A 23,616-nucleotide genomic window follows, 5' to 3' on the forward strand; every position below is an offset into this window, starting at 1 on the left:
TTCGCTTACGCGTTTCTGCCAGAAGCGCGCGAAATGTACGTGGTGTACTCGGAGACTACTCGGAAAGAGATGCAGAGAGAGAGAGAGAGAGAGAGAGAGAGAGAAAGAGAGAGAACGCGAGATATAGATACTCGTAGAATCGCGAAACGAGAGGAAGAGGAAGAGGAAGAGGACGAACCGTGACGGAGGGTTCGGGCGTAGGTCTGCCGCCCCTGCTGGCTCGTTGGAGATGGAAGCAATAGGGATCAACTAGTATGCAAATCGCATGTAAATATCGCTCACTCTCCCGGTACTGAACCGAGCGAACCCTCTCTCTCTCTCTCTCGAACCCTCTCACTCTCTTTCTCCTCCCTCCGCTCTTTGTCTGCATCTCTCCGTGGACTTTCTCTCTCTCGCTCTCTTCTTTACTCTCTTCTTGTTCGTAGGCAGAGGAGGAACAAGAAGAGAAGAAATCAAAGCCGAGGACAAAGCGAACGTGGACGAGATCGTGACGGAATTCTTCGTCGTGCTCTCGAAGCACCCTCTCCTCCTCCTCCTCCTCCTCCTCCTCCTCCTCCTTCTTCTTCTACTCCTCCTCTTCGAGAAGAGAGCACCGTCGAGTCAAACCTCGCCTTTTCATCGACATTCGTTTTTTCATTTCTTTTTTTTCTCTCGCTTGCCGGCTTTCCACTTCTCTCTTTTTCTCTCTCACTCTCCCTCTCTCTTTCTCTCTGTCTCTCTTTGTTCGTCTATACCGCTTCTTTGTAAACAAGATAATATTGTTATGTTACCGGAATGTAATGATATTGTTTCGATTGTTGATCTTTATTGTTCCGTTTTGATAACAACTTAGAACACGTTCGATCTTTGTATTTGACTTTGTTAGTTTCTTCAAAGTCATTCGTGGTATTACATTGGAAAGTCCGCGGTCAAAGACGATCCGACCGTCGGAGGGAATACACGTAAGACGTAAGTTTCTCTTTTCGGCTTTTACGTATTAAGATTAATTTATGATAATTTTACGATTAGGTTAACGTTCCTTCTTTAGAGATATATAATATATATATATATATATATATATATATATATATATAATTATCGTAGGATAATTTCTATAGCTTATTTTACGATGCGTTTATAGATGTAGATATATATATATATATATATATATATATATATATATATATAGGTTAAATGCGTATATTTATATAGCGAAAAACGCCCTTAAAATTTTATTATGCAACGAACAATAAACAAGAAACAACAAAGAGCAGCGAACAACGAACAAAGAAGAGCGAACAACGAACAAAGAAGAGCGAACAACGAACAACGATAAAAGAGATGCGATCCATTAGAAATTAGATTAGAATTAGAATAATCGAGCCGCATCATGTGCCTTACGATTGTCAATCGTAAATGTGGAAGCCGTTCTCGACAACTGCGACGCAATTGAATATCTCGCGTAATCGTTCGAGTAATCCTATCGTTGGTAATTTTCCACAGTTAGTCAAAGTTTTCCCTCCTATCGAGTGGTTTCTTTGCGTACAAGTTAAAGTCAGAAACGTTAGAAGGTGGTATTCGTTGATACAACTTTTCCTCGAAAGAAATTCGAAAAGAAGTTGGGCAAAGCTCGCGAGAAATTAATGCGAGCCGAGTATTAGCCGTGGAATTATATGATGACTTTTGTCTTATTTGGGACCAACTGGCGTGTGCTGTGCGGTACGAGAAAGCCTGGTCGGAGATGGTGACGAGAGAGCGAGAGAGAGAGAGAGAAAGCGCGAGGGTGAGTCGAGTAAGACCTCTCTAACTCCAGGTATTTTCATCCTATATTCTCCTACCTTCTTCCCTCTCCTCTACCGGCAGCAGGATTACTTGGAGAGACCCGGAGAAGTTCTCCCTTTCTTACCTTTCCGCTTCTTCCCTTTCCTCTTCCCACGACTCTGCGCCTTCCTCTTTCCTCCGTCTGCGAATTCGGCTCTCTTACCCTCTACATTACCATTCTCAAAATTCTCGATAAACCGGGGCTTCCTTCGTGACGTTTTGCTCCCGACAGGAGACTACAGACCTTCTACTTCCCTCATCCTCTTTCTCCTCTTATCCTCCTTTTCGTCCTCATCCAAGGCTCTCACTCCCGTATTTCGAGAGTCGACGGAATAATGGCGAAACTGGATCTCCTCTTCGCGTTATTAGATTCTTTTCTGCGTTTTGTCCTGCGAGAAGGAAAAATATATATATTTAAGAAATTTCTCCGATAGAAAAGGTCAAAACGAGCGAAGAGAGGAAGTAACGAAGATTGTAAATCTTCGATAGTTTCGATAGTTTCGACCGCGCGAGATCGTCCTTCGCATCTCCGAGTGCACCTTTTAATAACGCCAGTCTCTCCGCCACCGACGAGGACCGAGGAAGAAGAAGTTTAACGAAGATTGTACCAGATACTTTTAATTGCTATTCCTCTCTCCGTCGGCTTTCGCGAACCTGGAAAATGAAGGCGGGGGAGAGAGTGTCGGAGGTCCACAAACCGTCCCTACTCCACTCTTCCATTCTCGATCATCGTTTCCTCTCTGCCCGTCGCCACCCTCCTCGTTCCTCATCCTCCTCGAGCCGCCTTTTTATCCCGTGAACCCTCGTGATTTTATCGTCCTTGTATCCTCTCGACTCCCGTCCGTCGAAGAGGTTTGTTATTTCAACGGCGGATAGGCGACAAAGGAATTAATCGGGTCGTCTCCCACTCCCATCGTCCATGCGACCGACGTTAGCTCGCTCGAGTGTCGTTAATTAAATTGAAACGTTAAAAAACGGGAGATAAATTGAAACGACGCGTATAGCAAGCAACCCGTCCTTTTCTCCTTTCTTCTAAACCCTTACGACTCGGAAACTTTCGCTGTTCGCGAAAGGAATCGCATCATTTTTTTTTTCAAATATTTCCACGGTAAATATCCGTCGCGTGTCAGAAAGATCGATGCGATTTTCCAGGAGGATTCTAGAGGATTCACGAGAGAAGAATAACGCGAGCTAGCACCACGTGGAGTACGTCAGGACGAGGCACCATGCCGTGCGAGAACGTTCGTATGCGATGACGGGGTAGGCTTACGACGGTTATAATACAAAGTCCAAAAATCAAAACACATTAATCTCGGCCACGTGGCACCGATCCGCCATCAGTGGTAACGAAACACCACCGTTTACCCGCCCTCACGTCTCCGCCAACGAGCCTCGATGGAATTCACTAACGATAAACGTGACTGCGCACAGAACTACTTCGTCTTTGCGTTGTTTATCCGAGTGTCGAATTTTTCTTATCTTACTTTTATCCGTTATGGTTTAGTTTAGCCGGATCGTAAGTTAGCGGATCGAAGCTCGCCTCTGTAATTAGCTCCCTTAAACTTCGTTAATTAGAGCGAAAGGAAAATCGTTCGCGAACGACGTCGGAAAAGTATCGGGAATAATATAGGAGACGTCACATATAGAAGAGAAGAGAGAGAGAGAGAGAGAGAGAGAGAGAGAGAGAGAGAGAGAGACGTATTCTTTTGCGTCCAGGCACGTACGCGCAAGATACATGCCTTCGCTTATCTAATTCAATTTGGCAATATCATGGCCATTGAGAGAATGAATGATCAGCAAGCAGATATGAAGTTATCTGGTCCCGCGGGACGCGTAAATTGCCATTACCCGCTGTTCTCGACGGTGGAGGAGACTGCCCGCGGCTTTTTAGGGTCCCGCGCCAAAGATCTTAATTATTAATCGCCTTCGCTAATCGAGCGAATCGCCTGCGAGCGTTATTATTTATGTATTTATTCTTTCCGTTCGAAATAAACGGGACCGGGGAGAGGAATTTTCGCGATCGTATTTTCCTGAAATGATCGCATTTTCAAGAAATCAGCGGAATAGAAAAGGATCGTTCGAGTGGTATAAAAAAGGAGTTAGCTGTTTCCGCGCGCAACGGATCCAAGCGCGTAACTATCGTAGAATCGATTCGACGGATATATACGTTTGTTCCGCGATCACCCCCGATGCTTTCTGGCGCGGAGGGGAATGAGTTTCGAAAAGTCCAACGGGGAGTAGAGAGGTTGGCTTGACTGTGACGCGCTTCCGAGGGGTGCCGATGGAAAATCGTGGCGGTGAGAAGGGGCGCGAACAATGCATCGGAGATTTAGCGTGACACCGACGGTGTAAAACCAGCCTCGTAGAGTCTCTTTCCCTCTCTCTTTCTCCCTTCCCCCTCCCCCCGTCTCTTTCTCCGGCTCTCTATCAGAGTTATTTATTTTCTTGGAGAAGAGAAAAAGAATCTCTTTGGCTAGGTTGCAAATATTTCGAGGCTATCTCCAAGCGTGGTCGATAAATTTTTGACACGTAGAAAGTAGATTCGCGACTAGTTCACAAATCTCCTCCGGCAAATACGGTGCTCCTGAAGGATAAAGCAAGGGGGTTGCTGCGTTACCTCTCCCTTCGAGTTGCCCCGATCGAGCGTGAAAAACAGAGGGGTCCATTGTAATCTCGTCCTGTGGCTAATGCGACTGTCGTCGGCGTACGAACCGGCTGCAAAGCGTTTTCGTCTTTGGCGACATTAGTCAACGGTCGTTTAGCTCGAAATCCTTGCTTCGTTCGGGATGTTGTTGGCTAGCGTAGCGGTCGATGATCGACCAATTTTTTCAGCTGCCTCTTTTTCGCGTCAAAGTCGACGACGAAAAGAAACTTTAAATGATCGACGACGAGTTTAAATAATAAGCGTCTTTTAAAAAGGAAAAATTGTTACCTGTTTTCAAAGTTGCATACAAATGGGCTCACCGTGTACGAAGGGTTGTCTCCCGTCGGATCTCCGTGGGAGCTGACGCACTCTAGTTGAGCCATCATAATCTTCCGCTACACGACTATCTATGCCGATTAATCCCACGGCAGCGGCTCTTACTCTTGACGTCTCTCCGCGTATATATTCGAAGATTAATCCGATTGCTCGGTATGCATTTGAATTCCTTCAACGAGTCTTGCCTTTCGACTGCTCTCACATTTGCGCGAAAATCGACGAACGCGGGTGAAAGAAAAGAGAGAAGTAGAGAGAGAGAGAGAGAGAGAGAGGAAGGGAGAGAGAGAGAGAGAGTTGAAAGGTTGTTCTTTTAACGTGGCTTTATAGAGGGTACCCTTTATGCTGACACAAATATCGCTTATGCTGGCGTCGCGCCGCTGTTTTGGTAACCCATCGAGCATTGTGCCTTCCAGAACTATGTGTACCAAACACCGAGCTCTGTGTACCCAGCAAACACTAACGTCACGTGGCAAGGGCGATCCCTTCGGCGGGATGCCGAATCGCGAGACTTCCCCTTCACGGATTTGCGCAACGGGTCAGTCTCTCCCTCCCTCCCTCTCTCTCTCTCTCTCTCTGCTCTTCGTGCGTCAGAGATACCGTGCCGCAGAAAAGGTTCGCGGAAGAGTCCTATCTCGTTCCTGACGGACCTCTCGCAGGGCACCGCGGGTAGCGGCAAACACACGTGCGGTGTCTAGCGTCAGCTTTGTTTGCTCGCGTTTCTCCTTCCACCTACTTATTCATTCTTATTTCCAACGATACGGGATAATCCTAACTGGAGACGAGTTATCACAGAGGCCGAGGAACGAAGCCGAAGAAATGAAATGTACGAAAAGGAACACTATGCAAATGCGTTAGCCTTTCTACGAGAGGTACCGGAAAGGAGAAAACATGCTGGAAGAAACTTCACTGGAAAATGATAAATAATGTCGCCGCGAGGCAAAATCGTCCGTGACGGAGGGCTTTCGAAAGGGCACACGCCATTACCTCCGATGTGTCCGCGAAAGAACGATAACGTCGAAGAGGGAAATGTCGACGATGCCTCGTCAAAATGAATATCCCACTCGTATGGAAAATGATGGCGACGTCAAGAAGGGAGGGAGAGAGAGAGAGAGAGAGAGAGAGCGAACGAGCGGAAGCGTTTACCCTTCGTCCGAGAATGAAAATTGTATTGTTGGCCGCCCTTATGAAGATAGGGCGAAGAAGCCGGTATTATATTCGCGTTAGCCAAGCAAAGTCGGCGGTCAGCTCTTTCTCGATGGCCATCAATGCGTATCATCAATAATCGCTCTCTGACAGGTCCGGCCGTGGCCTAAGCCGCTGGATCTTTTCGGATTCCAATTCTTCTCGATGGATAGGAATAGCTCGTAAACATTCCGTTTACGGCTCGACGAGTTTTATAAATAAGCATGATAAAAAAATACAGCGAAATAAAACGAAAGGAAAGGAAATAGGCGGCCGATAGAGTAGCTACTCGAGTAACAAGCTTTGCTGCCTCGAGAAGCACCTGACGCGTTTACCATCTCTCGCATCCTTGGGGCTTTTCTCGCGCGTCGAAGGATATTAAGTCGAAGGGAAGGATATGAGGTGTGTAACGACGTCGAGCGCGCGCGCGCGAGTCGCCGCCGTCGTGAGGGTGGGTGTGCTCGCTTTTGCAAGCCGTTGCCGCGTACACGACATCGATCTTCATCCATCAAGCCCGAGTATCGTGGTTTTTATCCGTTGGTCGACGGATTCCTCGGCGATTACTTTCGCGGCAACCATAACACGCCAGATGTACCTCTAGTTTTCGTCGAATCGCCGCCCGTTCGTTTCGTTTCGTTTCGTTTCGTTTCGACGTATGCACGGAAAAGGGATGCGTTTAGGAGATAAAGAAACGTTCCAAGTATCGATAACGTCAGCGCGTGTACCGATCGTTTTCGCGACGGAGCGTATCCGGCGTATCGCTCGGCGATCTCATTAATTTCCGAAGCAATAAAATAAGAGGAGGAAGCTCGCTTGGTCCAGAAGCGCGTGAGAGTGACACGCCCAAGGCACGTTTTTCTCGCGAGCAGAAAGAGATCGAAAGAGAGCAAAAGGGAAGGAACGCTTTTTGGCATTGCTCCTCTCTTGTTTGCCTTTGGTATTTCAAAGTTAGGCAGAGGTGATCTAGGGTGGTGGGCGTGCGTCAGAAAGGGCGAGAGACCATGGCGATTGATGATGATGCGGGGAAGTCACTTGGCGCTATTGTTGTTAGCAGCGGGCCACGTGCCGCGATAGAAAACGAGCGTGGCCGTCGTCGTTTTGTCGAACGACCGGTCCCCGAGAAAACGAGTCGGCTCGCGACAAGGAGAAACGGAGAGAGAGAGATAGAGAGAGAGAGAGAGAGAGAGAGAGAGAGAGGGAGAGAGAGAGAGCGTGCTATACGTTCCATGCGTCGCGACGAGATATATGGATGGAATTAATTGATACCGCGTGATCCAGCATCACCGAGATCGGTAGGAAGGGTTGCGTAAGCACCGTGGAAAAAGCTACGATCTACTGCGAGGCATAGTTCCATCGGGTCGCGTCTAGTTACTCCTCTCACGCTTCGATGAATCCTGATCGACGTTTCGATTCGAAGGACACGTACGCACCGCGATCATTATTTTGACGTACGTGCACGCAGGTGTATCCCTCTGACTAATGACTGGCGGAGATATTAGAAAGCGAAGGAGCTCTCGATGGACCGGTTTTTTAGGCGCCCACCTTTTGTAGAAACATATTTCGCTTAGCTCGTGACTTTGTACCTTGCTTGATAATTATTTGACGTAAGGAATTTACATAACGTCGTTAGAACGATACTTACGTTAAGCCCGGATGAAAGCGTTTCCCCTCCTCCCTCCGGCCCGAAAGGGACGCGAAAGGTAGCACGGAAAGTCCGAAGGAAGAAAGATGGAAGAAATTCAGAGCGCGCGACGCGTTACTTTCCCGTCGACGCACTCGACGTACCAAGTCGTTATAAAAATAATCAAACTTTCGAGAAGGTAGGAGAGGAAACTCGACGGGTAGCGAGACAACGTTTTACGGGACCGACCTCGGCCTCTTCGCGTCATCGTCAGGACAGCTCATTACGTTTGACGATTATGCATTAATTTGCACCTAGCGATACATCAAACGATTTTTATTCATCGCGCGTCGAGGGCAAGTTTTGCTCTCGAGATGGTAGGAGCTGGCCGGCCGAGGATACGACGGGAACCGTCGTCGTCGTCGCCATCACCGTCGGCGTCGCCGTCGCCGTCGCCGTCGCCGTCGTCGTCGTAGCCGTCACCGTCGCGATATAACCGAAGCGATCGTCGTAGAGACGTAAGCGCCGAGATTCTTCAAGTTTTATATTTCGTCGAGAGTCTTTCGTCGAGGATCGAGTCTAGGTACACGTAGGTATATACATATACATCCATACGCTATACACAGCCGTCAAAGGACCCGGGATATGATAATCTCGGTGGCACGTTGAATGTGTAACGAGTTTTCCCCTTGGCGACGGAGTGGACCCGCTCTCTTCTGATTAGCTTTGCCTTTACGTACTTTTGCCGTCGAGTTACTCCCACGGTAAGCTTCTTCTCGTTTCGGCTTTCGCGCGCAAATGACTTTGAGAAGGGAGAGGCCACTCGGTCGATATTTATGCCAGCAGGTAGTTACGAGCGATTCTTTAGGAGAAAGAGAGAGAGAGAGAGAGAGAGAGAGAGAGAGAGAGAGAGAGAGAAAGGAGGAAAGAGAGAAAAAAGATGCCGAATTCCCGATATAATCTATCCGAACCATTTCAGGCGCGAAGCGTATTAGGCTTAGACGGTAAAAACGTAACAGATTGGAAACCGCATTCGGTTAGACGTCGATCGGTCCCGTTCCTAACGTTATATCCCTTCCTTCTAACGTATTAGCGTGTGTCCTCGATACACTGGTAGTCCTATTAACTAATGCCAGGACCCCTGTCGAACGCAATGCCATACGCGCACCAGCCAGCCAGCCAGCTAGCCAGCCAAGCAGCGAAGCAAGCCGGTGAGCATTCGGTCGGTCGAGCTCCGCTAGAAGCACGTTGCTACCGAGCACGAGTCGGTGGTAGGACATGGTTGGTACGACGGGACAGTTTAAGCCCTGATATATCGCCCACCGACACTCCCAACTTCTGTCGCACTTTCTGTAGCGCTTTTTTGTTACGACGAGACCGAGCCACGGCCTGACCATATGTCCACGGAAAGTGGGAACCCTATGGGGTACCACCCCCGCTCACCCTCTCGCCTAGTCCACGCACGTTTTTCGCCGTTCAAGGTAGATATTTCCTGGACGACCCTATCTCTCGACCTGTCACCGGCTGCGTTCGGATGTAAATCATTCTGTCGGACCCTACCAAGGTGTTAAGCTCGTACACGTTGGAAACAGTAGGATCCTCGGCTAGGATCCTACTTAGTTCTTTCTCCACCAAGTCGAGAAAAGTGTCTCCCTATCGAACGATCGCGCGTACTTTACGCGAGCGAGTACGTCTAAGAGACGCGCATCTGCGAATTTGTCCCTTTTCCCATCGATTATTTTCGATTTCCGTCGATAGGAGACGTCGAAGCGTTTACACGGTTCAACGATTCCTCGTTCCTTTACGCCTTTGGCTTTCCGGGTATGTGGGTGCATTTAAACGGACTTGGATAAGCCATGCCTCAAAGGGGAAGCCCACTTTGCACGTAACAAATGATGCCACATGTTCGAATCTTGACTCTCTCTCTCTCTCTCTCTCTCTCTCTCTCTCTCACTCTTCGTCCAAGCCGCAGGGCACGAAACGTTCGGTTCGGTGCCTCGGAATATAGGGTCTTCCGTCGTCGACGCGTAATTCGTACGGCCGATGTTCGCGGAGAAGAGGACGAAGGGAGAGGAGTAGGAGACAATTTACATCGGGCTAACTGCCGCGCTGGGACCATTTTCAACGAGCACGAATCGAATCGTTCCTACTTACTCGTTAATGCCGCCTTATGCGCGTTCACGGAATGAAACGGGCGTTAAAAATCATTCGATTAGAAGCGTAAAGGAAAGAGAGAAAACAAAAAGTAAAAAAATGTCTCGAATTCTGTCGATTCTTTGGCACGAAGGAGTAAAGAGAAAGAGGTGGGAGAAAAAGAGAACAACGAAATAAAAAGAGTAGTAAGATTATCCGAGGCTGACAAGAAATTCCTTGAAAGGGAGACCGCGAGAGTCGAGAGACCGTAACTGATGTCGACGGATGGTAGCATTGAAACGGACAACGGGCGTACGTCCGTTTTCATCCCTTCTACCGCTCTTCCTCGACCTTTTCATCTCTTTGTCGCTCTCCTCGGAGTGCCACCGAGCTGCAGGTGAGTATCCGTCATCGTGTAGTGCTTAAAAAGGTTAACCGATTGCTGGCTCTTTATCAAGTACTTACGGACGACGGAAAAAGTGGTTGGGTTACTGAGCGAGCGAGAGAGAAAGACTCGTTCGCTTTCTATACGTACGCCGTTCATTGTGACTAATTCTGACATATGTCTACGACGGCTATAACAAAGGGTGCCGATCTCGTATTCAACCGTTTCTCGCGTCGCTCGTCTCCGCGACCGTAGTTTAGAACGTTTTAGATCTTTTACGAGGAAATGTTGGAAGCTGAGAGAGAAACGCGCCCGCTCGACACGCTTTTCGTCAAGCACCGGTGCCACTCCGTGCTAGTACTTTCGAAATGATGGATGAACGCGATCCGGGCGGTCTAAATTGGACGCTAGATCCTTATCGAAATATTTATCACGGCGTTCTCCTCTTTTCTTCGCGGCGATCCTTCGCGGCGATCCTTCGCGGCAGATAACGCGCGATTAACGAGAGTGTCGTGTCGACGCTATTAAAAATACACCGGCGAAATTGAAACGCGCGTTTTAGAGCGGGTGAGAGGTAAGGAGACTAGCGTCGACTTCGAAGAGAGGAACGAGGCAGGACGCGTCCTCTCGTATCGGAACGATCGTCGTAATCGACGACATCGATCATCGTTGTTGCGATCGTGCGTTAAGTCGTCACTTGACCTGGAAAGAGGCGGTTCGAGTTCTACGAAAAATAATCAATAAACGGATGTCGGTAATTTTTTAACGATCGACCCGTTGTGCGCTCTGCCCACAATGGCTATACGCACGCTCTTATCTCGATATGGACGAGGCACGACGATACGATCGTCGAAGGCACGTTTAATATCGATTATACGATATGCTGGACGACAGAGAGTACATATACAACTATGTATCTATTAAACGGTGGGTATACGTCGAATCGAGCCACTGGCAATCGTCCAGCGACCGTCTCCGAAGGGATGGCTATGTGCCTTGATGGACTTTCGAAATAAAAAATGTTTCGTATCTCTTTACTCGTGCTTACAAATCCGAGGAGCAGCGATGCACGATGGTCGTTAGCCGGAAGGCTAACGTCGATGGAAATCGACGTTTGGAACGTTCTGACGTAATCGTTGGGCAAAAGGCGGATAAACAATTCCATTATATTTATCAGATAATGAAAAGACGAGGATAAAACCGCAATAGTCTGCGAAAGGAAGCGAAAGACGAGTAGGAAGGAGGAAGGAAAGATGCCGCGACATAAAGAATTCACCGTGTCCCTCCCGCTCTCTCTCTCTCTCTCTCCTTCTCTCCCCTTGTCATTAATACCAGGCGACTGTTACATATGGATGAGCGAGCTGGGTTAGGCCAGAACGACGATGCTGCCGGTGGTGGTACGAAACGAGAGGAAAACGAAACGGGATATGGGGAAGCGAACTCATCGACTAAAAGCATCCGCGGAAAGCCAAAGTCGTTCCGCTTTATTCTCGAATCTTCGCCCCCAAAGAGCATCTTACCGCCGCAAAAGAGTCCTCTGCTCTGGAAGAGAGTTCAAGATCGGCTTAAAAATAACTCGGCGAACGTTAAATCTCTGTACGTCGTTTACGACGCATCCTTTTCCTTTTCTTCTTCGGCTTCGATAAACTATAGATGGAATCGGGTATCGTATTTTGTATCTCATCGAATATCCGTAACCTTTCCTCTTGCTCGTCTCATATATCACAGAATCTCGAGTAATTCGGTACGACTTTCGCGTAAGAGGTTCGCGTCGGGACGGATTCGCGAGACTCGCGGTGCTAGATTCGTTCCGTTCGAGAAAGACGATAAATCTGAACGTGCCCCCGTATATCTTCCGGTTCGCTCGAGGGAGAGTAAACGCAATATAGGTAATGTTCTGGCTGGCTACTTAACAAATTGCTACAAATTGCGGCGAGCGTTTAGCCGTCGGAACCGTTCGAGTTTGCGAGGCCTTCTTTTCCTATCCCCATCGTTGTTGGTTTCTCTTGCGGTGGCATCGAGGGGTCGGCCTTTGCTTTCGTCGGCGAAACGATACGGTGGTGACCACATGGTGCTCCCATATGTCCGACGATGGTACTCACCCTTAATGTCGATCGTGTCCACCCACGAGGCTCCACGTTGCTCGGATGATGGAATTGGACGAGGTAGAAAGAGACGAGAGAGAGAGAGAGAGAGAGAAAGAAAAATAGTAGCGGAAAGAGATTGGACGAGCTCGAGAGAAACATCGAAGAGGTCTAAGAAGGGTCGTTGTCCCTTTTAAGATCAAATACCATCGTGGATTTAGTTCGGTGTTGGTATTCGTTTACCGGGGTGTCGATCTCATTAACTCCCGATGGATGGACACGGGCTTTCGAAGGAAAACGTTTAGGCAATGGAAGGTAAAAAAGTTAGAGGCTAAAAGGAGAAGAAGGTTCGATGATTCTTAAGTAAGCGTATAAGATACCTGGGCTTCCAGTACGCTTTGTCGTGGACGACTCATTAATCGCAGGTCGAGAAGGAGGCGCCTCTCTAATGGTACTTTAAAGGCGATACCCTCGAGCCAATCGTATCGCGTGCCGAACACGGATCGTCCGGCTTAATTTCACGGGTATTTAACGCGGTTTCGCTTAACAATGATTCAATCAAGTCGGATTTATTTCGCCGGGATTCGGTGATCGTCGGCACGAGGCGGTCATTAGGGCCTTCCCATTGGAAACGCCTCCAAGCCTTTTACCGAATTGAACGTGCCTATTCGGGCTATATCCTTCTTCTTTGTGCGACCTTTCTCGTTAGCGGATACGTCACTTACACGGTAGTCGAAAGATTTTCGACCATTTTATTATTTCGATTTAATCGATCGGTTTAATTTTCTTCATACGGTAGACAGAAATTCGCGCGTGTTCGCGAAGCTTCCCGTTGGAACGAAGGAAGGAAGGAAGGAAGGAAGGAAGGAAGGAAGGAAGGAAGAAAGAAGGAAGGAAGGAAGGAAGGTAGGGTAGCCGAAGGGATGAGGGAGAATGGACGGCAATTCGGTGGCCGTGCGAAATGTTGTCAGGCAATTTTCTTGGCCAGTGCCTCTGAATGCCGCAGATTTCCATCTAGGTCCGTCCTCCGTGGCGCCGGTGTGTACCGCCGTTGGGTAAATACACCCTTTCTCAACCCCTCCGAATTCTCTTCGTCGACAGTCATCGTCGTCGTCGTCGTCGTCGTCGTCGTCGTCGTCATCGTCGTTGACGTCGTCGTCGTCGCGATCGTATCCGACTATAGAACTCGCACCGGACCACGTTGCTCTCCTCCGTCGTAGTTCATATCTCTTCTCTCTCCCTCTCTCTCTCTCTCTCTCTCTCTCCCTTCTCATCCCTCCGTAACCACATCGACCACAACTGTGATTATAATTCGCAACCCCCGTTGACAGGAGCAAGCGCGAGCTCCCTTTCACTCCCCTTGCTTCCTCGTTCTCGTCCATCCCGGTCGGGATCGGACGTCGTGTAAAGGATTATGCACGCGGATTTAACTGATGAATCACATTGTCGTCTTGATTCGCGGTGGCGTTAATTTTCGATGCCCCGTTCTGTCTCTGGGAACCGTTTACGTGCGCACACGAACGCGAACCGTCTAGACGTACGAAAGTAACCAGTCATTTATATCGCATGAAAAAATTCTCCCCGATTCGGACAATAAGGAAAAGAGGCGCGTTACTTGTGCCACATAATATGAATTTATCCTTGCTACATGGGCGAGCTTAAAGGCGTTTCAAAAAATATTAACTCGACGCGAGAGCTCTTTAGAAATTATTATATATCTTACGTAAAATAAGAGAGAGAGAGAGAGAGAGAGAGAGATGGTCGCTCCGCGACTGGATGTTTTCGTAAAAGTACAAAGAAAGAAACCGGTTCGCGTGGAAGGAAGGAACGTGCGTTACCGCGCGCTACGACCAAATTATAGGTCGTGTAGAAAGTCGCCGAGATGTTTCTAAGGACGATAATTACTCGAGGAACGTGTACTTGTCCCTAATGTATGGCCAATATCGCTCGACCGATTGACGACGGAAATTCGCGAGGGGCTTCGTTATATTGGAAAAATTCACTAACGAGGAACGTTTGGAAATAATCGTTCGGTCATTAATTTACATCGATCCACTCTCGGGAGATTACAGCTTGGCGCTCGTAAGAGAGCAAAACCGTGATTTAACGGAGAAGAGAGCTCGATCGCTCGACGTGCCATAATGACCGATCGTGGTCGCGGTAATTTAGCGTATTCACGTAATTTATCGTCGGTAGTAGATACTTTCTTTAAAAGCCAAAGCGAGCCAAACGAGCTCTCCTGCCTCTCTCTTGCCTCTCTCCAGCCTCTCTCCTGCTTTTCCCCTGCGCATTGAGCTCGTCGTCACCGTCGGACGGGAGCAAACAATTTCCATTCGTTTGGAAACGTTTCTAATCCGCCAACAACGAGATTCGGGGGGTAAAGCCAGAATTAACTGATTCCCATTTGCGGAGAGAGAGAGAGGAGAGAGAGAGAGAGATGATCGTGGTGCCGGGCTTATTAATTTTGCCAATAACGCCGCGAGGAGGGTGCTTCCTCCGCACAGATGGCGTATCACAAGTCAATATACTTTTCCGCAACGAAGCACCCCCGGGTACGAGGAACACGTGACGGGTTCGGCAGTTTAGCTACGGTCACTAATAATTTCTTTGACCCTGTACTACTCGAATACACGCTCTTCCAAAGAAGAAGACTGTAAAAGCATCTTCGTCGTTTGTAAACAGTTTCTCCTTTTCTTTCTAGGCTTGACGTTTCTCTTTCGTGGAGGGGTAGGAGTATATTTCACTTAAATATAGAGGACCGGTCGGCGTAGATACTTATGCGACGTTGGACATATTCACGCTCTTCGAGCGAAGGAAGAAGCAAAAGCAGCAGCAGAAGGAGTAGGTAATGAAGAAGGAGAAGAAGAAGTCAGCGGAGGACAGGCAAGAAGCCGAGAGTGGGGGGCAAAGATGCTTCTGCCAGAGTCAGGACACGATCGTGGACCATGGACCCGTGGAGAGAGGAGAATAAAGTAAGTTTCCAGCGTGTACGTGTACGTGTGTGCGAGTACGTACGAAGGAAAAGAGGAGGGAGCCAGATAGAACGAGAGACGGAAAGAACGAGCCCAGGAAGGTGTGGTAAAGGGAAGCGGTGGAGGAAGAGGGAAAGAGAGAGAGAGAGAGAAAGAGGGAGAGGAAAGACGGTCGTAGAAGAGGAGGAGGAGGAAGGAGAGAGAAAGAGAGAGAGGACATCCCCCTCTTCTTTGCGGGTTGACTCGAACGCCGGCGATATCTCGACCAATCAAATCACGCCGTGGGCTCCGCCTTTTATCATTATTTTACTTGTTTTCCCCTTACTTCACCCTCATTGGATGACATTCTCCGGGCCATTTCGCAGGGCAAAAAGGTACCTTTGCCCGGGAAAGGACGACTCCATGCTTCCTCGGCCGGTACCCGCCTGGTTGCTCTCCCGGTATCCTCCTGGTGCCCTCTTGGTACTCCCTTTTACGCTCCCAAAAGAGTTCTCGGCTTCCCTTGCTCTTTTCCGGAATATCTCGGCAATAATGTCCCCCGTAGAAATTTCTATTCGCAGGACGAAACAGAAAAAATGTATATTATCTTATAAACGTAGCGGATAAAGAACGATGATAAATATACTCTTCTCGCACTTACGAGCGATAAATTTTAACGTGGCTTTGAACGCAAAGCAGCTGGCGAATCCAATTCAACGTCCAAGGTTAGCTCCGTTGCTCGATTATGAACTGGCGAGGAAGGAATACGGGAGAGATCGAACGAGAGAAAGAGAAGCGCTTACGCGCGCGAGTAACACGGTTGATCCGGTATACCGCATTGCACCGTATTGTATGTATATCGAGCTCGGTAGATCGGCCCCGGGGGAGTCGGTACCTGAAAGAACAATGTTACGGGGAATAAAGGAGGAAGAAGAAACGAGGTCCGGCTTTCTTCGGGAGATCGCAGAGCTGATGAGGAAGACCCGACGCGATACTTTAGCACGTCCACGTGTTTCTTCCTCTATCTCGCCAAAATACCTCTAAAGTATCGTCGGACCCGTGCGGCGTTTCCGATCGAATCCTCCCACGTCGTAACTTGGAATATGGAGAGCGATTTGTTTCTATGAACTTGCCCGATCGCAACATCCTTGATTCGATTTCGATCGATGTGACTTCACAAAGAGTTCGCCTACCGAAGGAAGAAGGTACTCGAGCGGTACGGTTCGCAAATAATTCCGAAATTTCGTTGCAGAAGTCGACAGGAGAAGGGTGGGAGGGTGCGAGGGGACGAAAAGCGGATAGCGATTTGTTCGGGAAGCAATATAGCGGACTATCACCACTGTGCAGGAGTGTGAGGAGTCGAAGGAGGAGGAGGGGGTGGTGGAAGGGCGAACGGGGGTGCCCTTTTCCTGAAATTTGCATGAGGTATTAAAGCGCGGTGGCTGCGTTCACCAGCGGAGTTCCTGTTTGCCGACACCGAGTGCCGAGGATCAAAGGACCTCTGCGTTCTCGTCTCTCTTCCCTTCGCTCTTCGACGAACGAACGATAAAGAGGGACAGATGGATGGATGGTTGGATGGATGGATGGATGGATGGATGGATGGATGGATGGACGGACGGACGGACGGACGGACGACCGGGCGGATAGACGGAATCGAGGAGGGAGAGAGAGGGCAGAGAGATTCGTTCGGAAGGCTTTCGAGCGCGTTTGCCTTTGAGAAACCTCGTGACGACGGGAGGCAACTTTGACTTGTTCCAACTCGGCGGCTTTTGTCGTCGAAACGATTCGACGTACGACAACTGATTTCTTCGTACGGAGGATATCGGATCGGATTTGTGGCGGTAATGCGTCGGGTCGACGCGAGAAAAGAAAACCGAACGAAACGTCCTCTCGGTCGTCCTCTCGCTCGTCCTCCTCCGCGTTCTCCTCCGCGTTGGCCTCGCGCGTTTCGCGTAGAAAGACGAATGGCCTAGGGATCCTTGGACTCGACGGCCATGCGGATGATATTCCAAGAATGTTAACGCGCGTAATCATATTCTTGTTCGCATCGTGCACCGTAAAAAAGTTAGCTGGCAGTGATGTATGCCGGCGAGGGCACGCATCGCATAAGTAAGGAGGGCCTTGTGCCCATTCATCAGGCAGCAGGGGGAGAGTAGGACCCCTGAAGAAGCACCGCTTTCGTCTACCGGGTCGACGGCGAAGAGGACGGGACTCTGTTCGTCTTCGACGAGACGACGTCGAGTCGTATAGCCGTTCGAGAGAGAACAGCCTCGGCGTCTCATAAAATCTTCTTAACGAGACCCGAGAATCGCACGAAACTTTGGAGAATCCCGATGGAATAAAGTCGATTCCCGGAATGATTCACGAGTCGGCGAGGCGGCTGCCGAAGCGCATTTTAGGCGAGCTATCCATACCGCGCTCTTCTAAGGATAATGTGTATATATATATATATGTATGTGTATATCCGTATATTTCTATCTGTCTACCCATCTATCTATACACGTATATATACGTATATATATATATATATACACACACATATATATGTGCGCACACACGCATCCTCGTGCATGTATATCTTCGCATGTATTCTTACGGCGCGCGCGACACGCGCACGTACGCACACCAGCGCGAGCTCGCGTCACTCGCGTTCCCTCCTACGAAGGGGGAATGCAAAAAGGTCGCGGTGGTTCGGGCTACCTCGGCGCGTTTTACAAATTATTCAATTAGCCTCGCGAATTAAGGTATGCATATTCATCGCCCCCTGATACGCGTATGCGCGCTTCCTGCGAGTGAGATACGCGTACGTGTGCGCGACTCTTTCTCTCCGGCCGAACAACCAACAGCAGCATCACCGAGAGACACACCGGCCTCGGCTCCGAAACGACGCATAAACAATTCGGATTCGTGCCACCTTCCCCGCCGAGCCGCGTACGCCGAGTTAGACGCTCTAACGAACTCGCATTCGAAATGCATTCCCGAATGCATCCGAAATACAAGGAGACCACTCTCGAACTTATTATTTCGACTCGGTTATCGTTTAAAGAACGTGCCGGAGCGAAAAGAGAGGAAAGGGGTTGGCGAATAAAATATCTCCTAGGTGAAATAAGAGAAGGCGGTTACGGCCGTCGAGAAAGCCGTCGGTCCGTCGTGTCGCGGCGGTCGGTTCGCGGTTGCGGTCGCGGCCGCGGCCGGGCTTGCGTTTAAAACAACGCCGAGAAATGCACATTTTAATCGTATCACTAATAGCCCGACGTTTATAAGCCTCGGTGTGTCTCATGAATACGCATGTTGCTCCCGGTGACAACGGTACAAAATTAATGCGAGCCGGAATAGTCCCGCGGTGGGGCCTACGCCGCGCCGAGCGGTCGGCCTTCCGATTTGCACGCCGATCTTTCCTTCTTCTCTACACGGCGCGGCGAAGAATTCGCAGCGCGGACTAGAGCGCTCCTTTTAAGATCGGCAAATTCGATTGGAACGTTGTTTATTGGCCAGGCAGTTTTCTATCGGGGCTTAACAATCAACGCGTCTCGATAACGGCGGAGGGAAGACCGAGGAGGAGAGTAAATGCGGCGGGCCGGGCCGGGCCGAGCCGAGCAGAACCAAGACTCGAGGAAAGTCACCGTCGACGCGCGCCTATCGTTCGCCCGTTAATGACATTATAATTCACGTTAATTAATTGTTAGAAGAGCGATTAATACGTCTCCGAAGGTAACGACGATGGAGGCGGCATAAAGCCACTGCTCGCCTAGCCGCGTTTATGCACATCGTCGGGATATATTCTCCCCCGTTTAGCTTACTATCACACAGCCACATCGGGCTCCTTAATAACATGTAGATGTATTCGAGATCGTTCGATTAGATAGTGTAAGGCTATTGATCAGGAATGTGGATAAATTAGCACTTCCCCGCTTAAAGCGAGAGAATCGCGCGCACGCGCGCTCGCGCCTTTCTTTACTCAAATTTGTCGTCGCGTTTTATTCCGAGGCCTGTTGCGTATACGCGATACCAACACCGTTAATGGAGGAATTAAGTCATAATGTTATCTAGTTATGTTAAGAGCCCAGAGTTTCTCGTCCATATTCGTCCTCTCTTCCTTGTATATAAAGCTCGACGGAGGGAGAGAAAGAGCCAACAAACTTGAGCGAAGCGAAACTTCTCTCTCGGTACGATCGCTCTAATTGGCCTTCGAACATCACCCGCTTCTCTTCCTCGTCCTTCTTCTCGTCTCCTCGCGTCTTACCAGCTGGCTTATCTCGGTGTAACGATACAAATTAGAGCGATGTACTGTTTTCAATAACGGATAGAGAGAAAGAGACAGATCGTTACGTAGGCGCGCGCGTTCCTTACGTAAACGCACTCGGTTTCCCGTAAGACCCGTTGCGTTATACGAAATATATCGGACGGATGCATTAAGACCAGTTCTACGTCTGGCTCGTGAGATCGAATCGGTGAGATCGCGTCGTCGTCTTCGTCGTCGTCGTCGTCGTCGTCGTCGTCGTCGTCGTCGTCGTCGTCGTCGTCGTCTTCGTCGTCGTCTTCGTCGTCGTCGTCGTCGTCGTCGTCTAGTCTCGCGTCCCACGTCTCGACTTTATTCGAGATCGCTTTAATAGGCGAGCGAACCGAGTGGATGGCATCTTACGTAAAATGGCGAATATCGGGAGATATTGCGGTCGTGTTGTATCCTAACGGTTAGAACCTTTATTGTACGTCGTTTCGGTATCGAAGAAAGGCGTAAAAAGAAAAAGAAAAAAAATTTCTCCTTCCTCGTCGAAGGAAATTATTTCGAAGCAGGTGTCCAGGATGCGTCGCCGGATAGGCAAATCTTTTTCCAGGAGGATCGCTTTATTAGTTTTTTAATCGAGTCCTCGTCGGCCGATCGTATATCCCCTTGTCGTTAAAATTCGCACCGCACTGCGAAACGACGACGTTCGTCGCTCTGCGATTCTTCTTTCGAAATGTTTCTTTCGTGCGTGTCGATCGAAGCACGGGTCGATCGGATCGGTCAAGTGCACGTTATTAAGCACGCGTTTGTACATCGGAAAGAGTCATGTCGTTTCGTCGTCCGTTTCGTATCTCGCGAAACGGCCCACTCCTCGTCGTCCCTTTAAATCGATAGCGAGACGAGAAGGAGTTAGCCGTCTTGGTGGCAAATTGAAGTCGCTCGTAAATATCGCCTGTATATCGTTTACACAAAGTTCTTAGAAAAGAACGGAAGTAATCAACGGTTAGGTTAACAGATCGATTCGTACGGTAGAGTTTCCGAGATCTCAAGCCGATAGAGACGCGCCAAGACCGTTCAAAGTTTCCTCCTCTTCTCGTATTATTTCCATCGAGGAATAATCGTGATTATGCCGATTAGAGAGTCGTATATACTTACGTGTACGAGTGTGCATCTGTGCGCGTCGAACGGTTCCATATATCAGGCCAAGCTTTGCGTAACGTTCCAACGCGTATAATCTTGCTCTCAATTAACTCAATTACTCGGCTCCCTCTTTTAATTATCTGTCAAACGGAATTATTATCGCGCGCTCTAATTGGTAAATTTATAAGTTAATAAATATCGTTGAATAAAGAGTCGCGCGGGCAATGGTCCGTTTCTGTTTGCGTTTTCGCCGAGCGACGTATCGAAGGAGGAGGGCGAAAGTGAGACGTTACGAGCGCGATAGTTTCGGTGTGTCGTGCGAAAAGCTATTTCACGTTTCTCGAGCAGGTGAACCTCTACGAAATCGGTAGTAGGATCGGTAGAAGGAGGAAGCAGATATTTCGAGCGAAACGAGATCGAGGGTGACGCTGCCGAAATAATAGCCGAGCGTGTGTCCGTCACGGATGCTTTTTCGTCGGCTCCTACGGTTCCCCTAATTTCTTATCTGGCAGGGTAATTTGATAGATCGCCGATAGAAGCACCTTTCTATAAAACGAAACGCCACGAACGAACGAACGAACGGCAAGCTGGCTCTACGCGTCTTTGCTCTCGGACAGGTGCGTCGCTTCGAGCGAGATACACCTGACCTGTCCGCGCGATTTCAAAGCTGCCCGCAGAGTTAACGAGCAGATCGTCCCTTTTACCTACCTCCCTTCTTTCCCCCGTTCTCTCTCTCTCTCTCTCTCTCTCTCTCTCTCTTTCTCTCTCGCTCGTCGTCCTCTTATTACGGAAAAATCGCTGCCTAATACTCGCCAGGCGTGGAAACTCCGTTACGATTAATCGCCCTTCGTCGAGATTAAATAATTACAACGCGTTCCTGGAGTTAATGAGCCGCCTAATCGAGTTATAATACGTCTCGCGTGTACTCGAAGAATTTCATTTTCTACCGCTCGCGTATGGCGCTTAAGTATTCAGCGCGATAATTGAGTTAAAAAACTCGCTGCACTTCCTAATGCCGTTGAATTCGTCAAGTTTTTGCTACGAGCCAGGGGGAAAGTAAGCAGACTTTTAATTCCTTTCCATTCCTTTCCTATAATCCGTCTAACAATAAGTACAAAAGGAGACCAACTCGAAGGAACACGTACTCGCCTCGCGTATTTTTCAGGCACGACTCGAGAATCCGCGAGTTGCTCCGACGGAACGTGCACCGCGGATCGTACTTTTTAAAGGAGCGTGACTTTCCGCGTTCCCACGGGACGTAGGCCCGACTTTTGTCCCATGATCGAGCATCTTTTTTCTCTCTCTCTCTCTCTCGTCTCGTCCGGACGTTCGTTGGCGCACGCACTCGTGACGGACGAACGGACGAACGGACGAACGGACGACGGAGCACGTATACACCGGAGCTTCTACGCGTACGGTACAGTCAGGCACACCAGTGCCGACAGGATTTTCATTTTCTCGCGATTGCCGGCGAAATCGCGTCTCCCGATTGCGCGCTCGACGCCGCGACATTCCTCGCAAAGTTAAAACTCTTTGTATCTCGAGCGCGATCCGGGAGGAGAGACGTTAGAAAAGATGGGAAAACGTTTCTTAGGAAATTACCCGTCCTCGTTGGTATCACGGACTGTACGTACGTGATAATACGCACACAAACTCACGAACGAGCCACCGGCTACGTGATACACGTTTCTACGTGGGTGCTGGACGTTTTACGACTTTCGGTGGACTTGGAAAAAGCGAGTCTGTGCTTGACGTCTTTCACAACGTTATGCCTCTCGTTTTTTCTTTCTTTTTTTCTCCTTCTTTTTCCTTTTCTTTTTCTCCTCCTCGTCATTTCGTCGCGACGGATCGGAGAAGCACCTCTCTCCGTCCCTCGACGGAGTCTTACCGTCTTCTGTCCCATAAGTCTTTTCGATTCAACATTCGAGTTGGTTTGGAGAAAGAGAACTAGATCAAAGCGAGCCTCGGACTTTGCTTCGTCCGCTCTGCCACGCCGCTTTACGCGAGGAAAAGCGTGAAAAAGATACTTTCCTTTTACTCCTCGGAACGTATTAATCACGCGAGTTAATTAAGAGCAACGAACTCGAAGATCGGATCGTAAATATCAAGGCGAAATGCGTATTTACGGTATCTCGAGATTTTCGACGGTGCTCGCGAGAAGTCCAAGTCTCGAGGTCGAGGTCGAAGTCGAAGGGGATAGTCGGAAGGAGAGAAGAATTTCTCGTCCATCTAGAGGAACACGTTCCTTCGGGATACGTTGGCTTTTGTCGTTACTTTTTTTGCCTCGTCACGGCACTTTTGGGGTCTCGTCTCTTCCGCTCGTTAGTCGGCGAGTCGGAGCTTATGCTAATTTTAAGTAGTCGCCTACCCACCCCCCGCTCCCAGTCGATTCCTTCCTAAAGCTATTAGGCGATCATCTCGGATTATCCCGCGATTCCGAGTTTACTCGAGACTCGACTTTTCTAAGTTTTCTTCCTCTCGCTCGCGCGAACGTCGCGGCAAGGCTTATTGTTCGTTCGAGGAGGGAAAAAAGGACGAGGAGTAGGAAAGGAAAGAAGTAGGAATCGGCTTTCGCGGAGGGTGGACGGGGAGGGAAAAGGACGAGTTGGAAATTTTTCCGACGGAACGAATCGGAACGAATCGAAACGAATCGAAACGGGCCGCGTTCTCCATTAACTCAACTCGCAACGATCGTTCAAGGCCGTGGACATTAACGACTACGTTACATTACGAGCGTCCAGACGTTTCCGTTTCTCGGAAAGTAGTCGCTTAACGAGTCCATACGCGAAAAACGATGGTTTATGCATCGGATCCAATTATCGCCGGGTCGGTTATCAGATTCCCCCTTGGTAGGAGTAATTTCACGTTACGCGGACTAAAATGTTACTCCTATCTCGTTATTATTACGCTATCTCGACTCATTATTCCATTAAGAAATGATTTTTCCGTGAGCGAGCTTCGCTACCGAGTAACAGTACTCCCGGGGTCGTTACTTCATTACGACTTTTCTCCCCCTTTATTATCGAGAAAACGCGCGACCTGCTCGCGCGCCGAGAGTTCCAACAATTAGATTCCCAAGAAATTACGATCGCCTTCGGCATTGTGTTGTTCGTTG

The 23,616-nt window shown here is 49.0% G+C and overlaps 1 protein-coding gene and 1 long non-coding RNA gene across 3 annotated transcripts in view; both read right to left on the minus strand.

Annotated features, from left to right (window-relative positions):
• Positions 1–1,296: 1,296 nt before the first annotated feature.
• LOC122637270 (voltage-dependent calcium channel gamma-8 subunit-like) overlaps positions 1,297–23,616 on the minus strand; it is an 83,350-nt gene continuing 61,030 nt past the window's right edge. The window contains exons 1-2 of one of the 2 annotated variants that reach the window (XR_006329201.1): positions 2,455–3,424; positions 1,297–2,189 (exon numbers count right to left, since the gene is read on the minus strand). Coding sequence is in view for 1 of the 2 variants with exons in the window: in XM_043829280.1 (XP_043685215.1) it covers positions 2,092–2,189 (98 nt within the window). In the remaining variant the exon portion in view is untranslated. Of the gene's footprint in view, positions 2,190–2,454; positions 3,425–23,616 lie in introns of those variants that run through there. The other variant, XM_043829280.1, reaches the window with a different exon arrangement.
• On the minus strand, positions 13,946–16,680 carry LOC122637273. Its single transcript, XR_006329206.1, has 3 exons — positions 16,175–16,680; positions 15,798–16,031; positions 13,946–15,707 (listed from the first exon to the last, which is right to left on the minus strand). It is a non-coding gene; the product is annotated as an uncharacterized LOC122637273 (long non-coding RNA).

The sequence above is a fragment of the Vespula pensylvanica genome, chromosome 25, assembly GCF_014466175.1.
Source record: "Vespula pensylvanica isolate Volc-1 chromosome 25, ASM1446617v1, whole genome shotgun sequence".
In the NCBI taxonomy this organism is placed as follows: Eukaryota; Metazoa; Arthropoda; class Insecta; order Hymenoptera; family Vespidae; genus Vespula; species Vespula pensylvanica.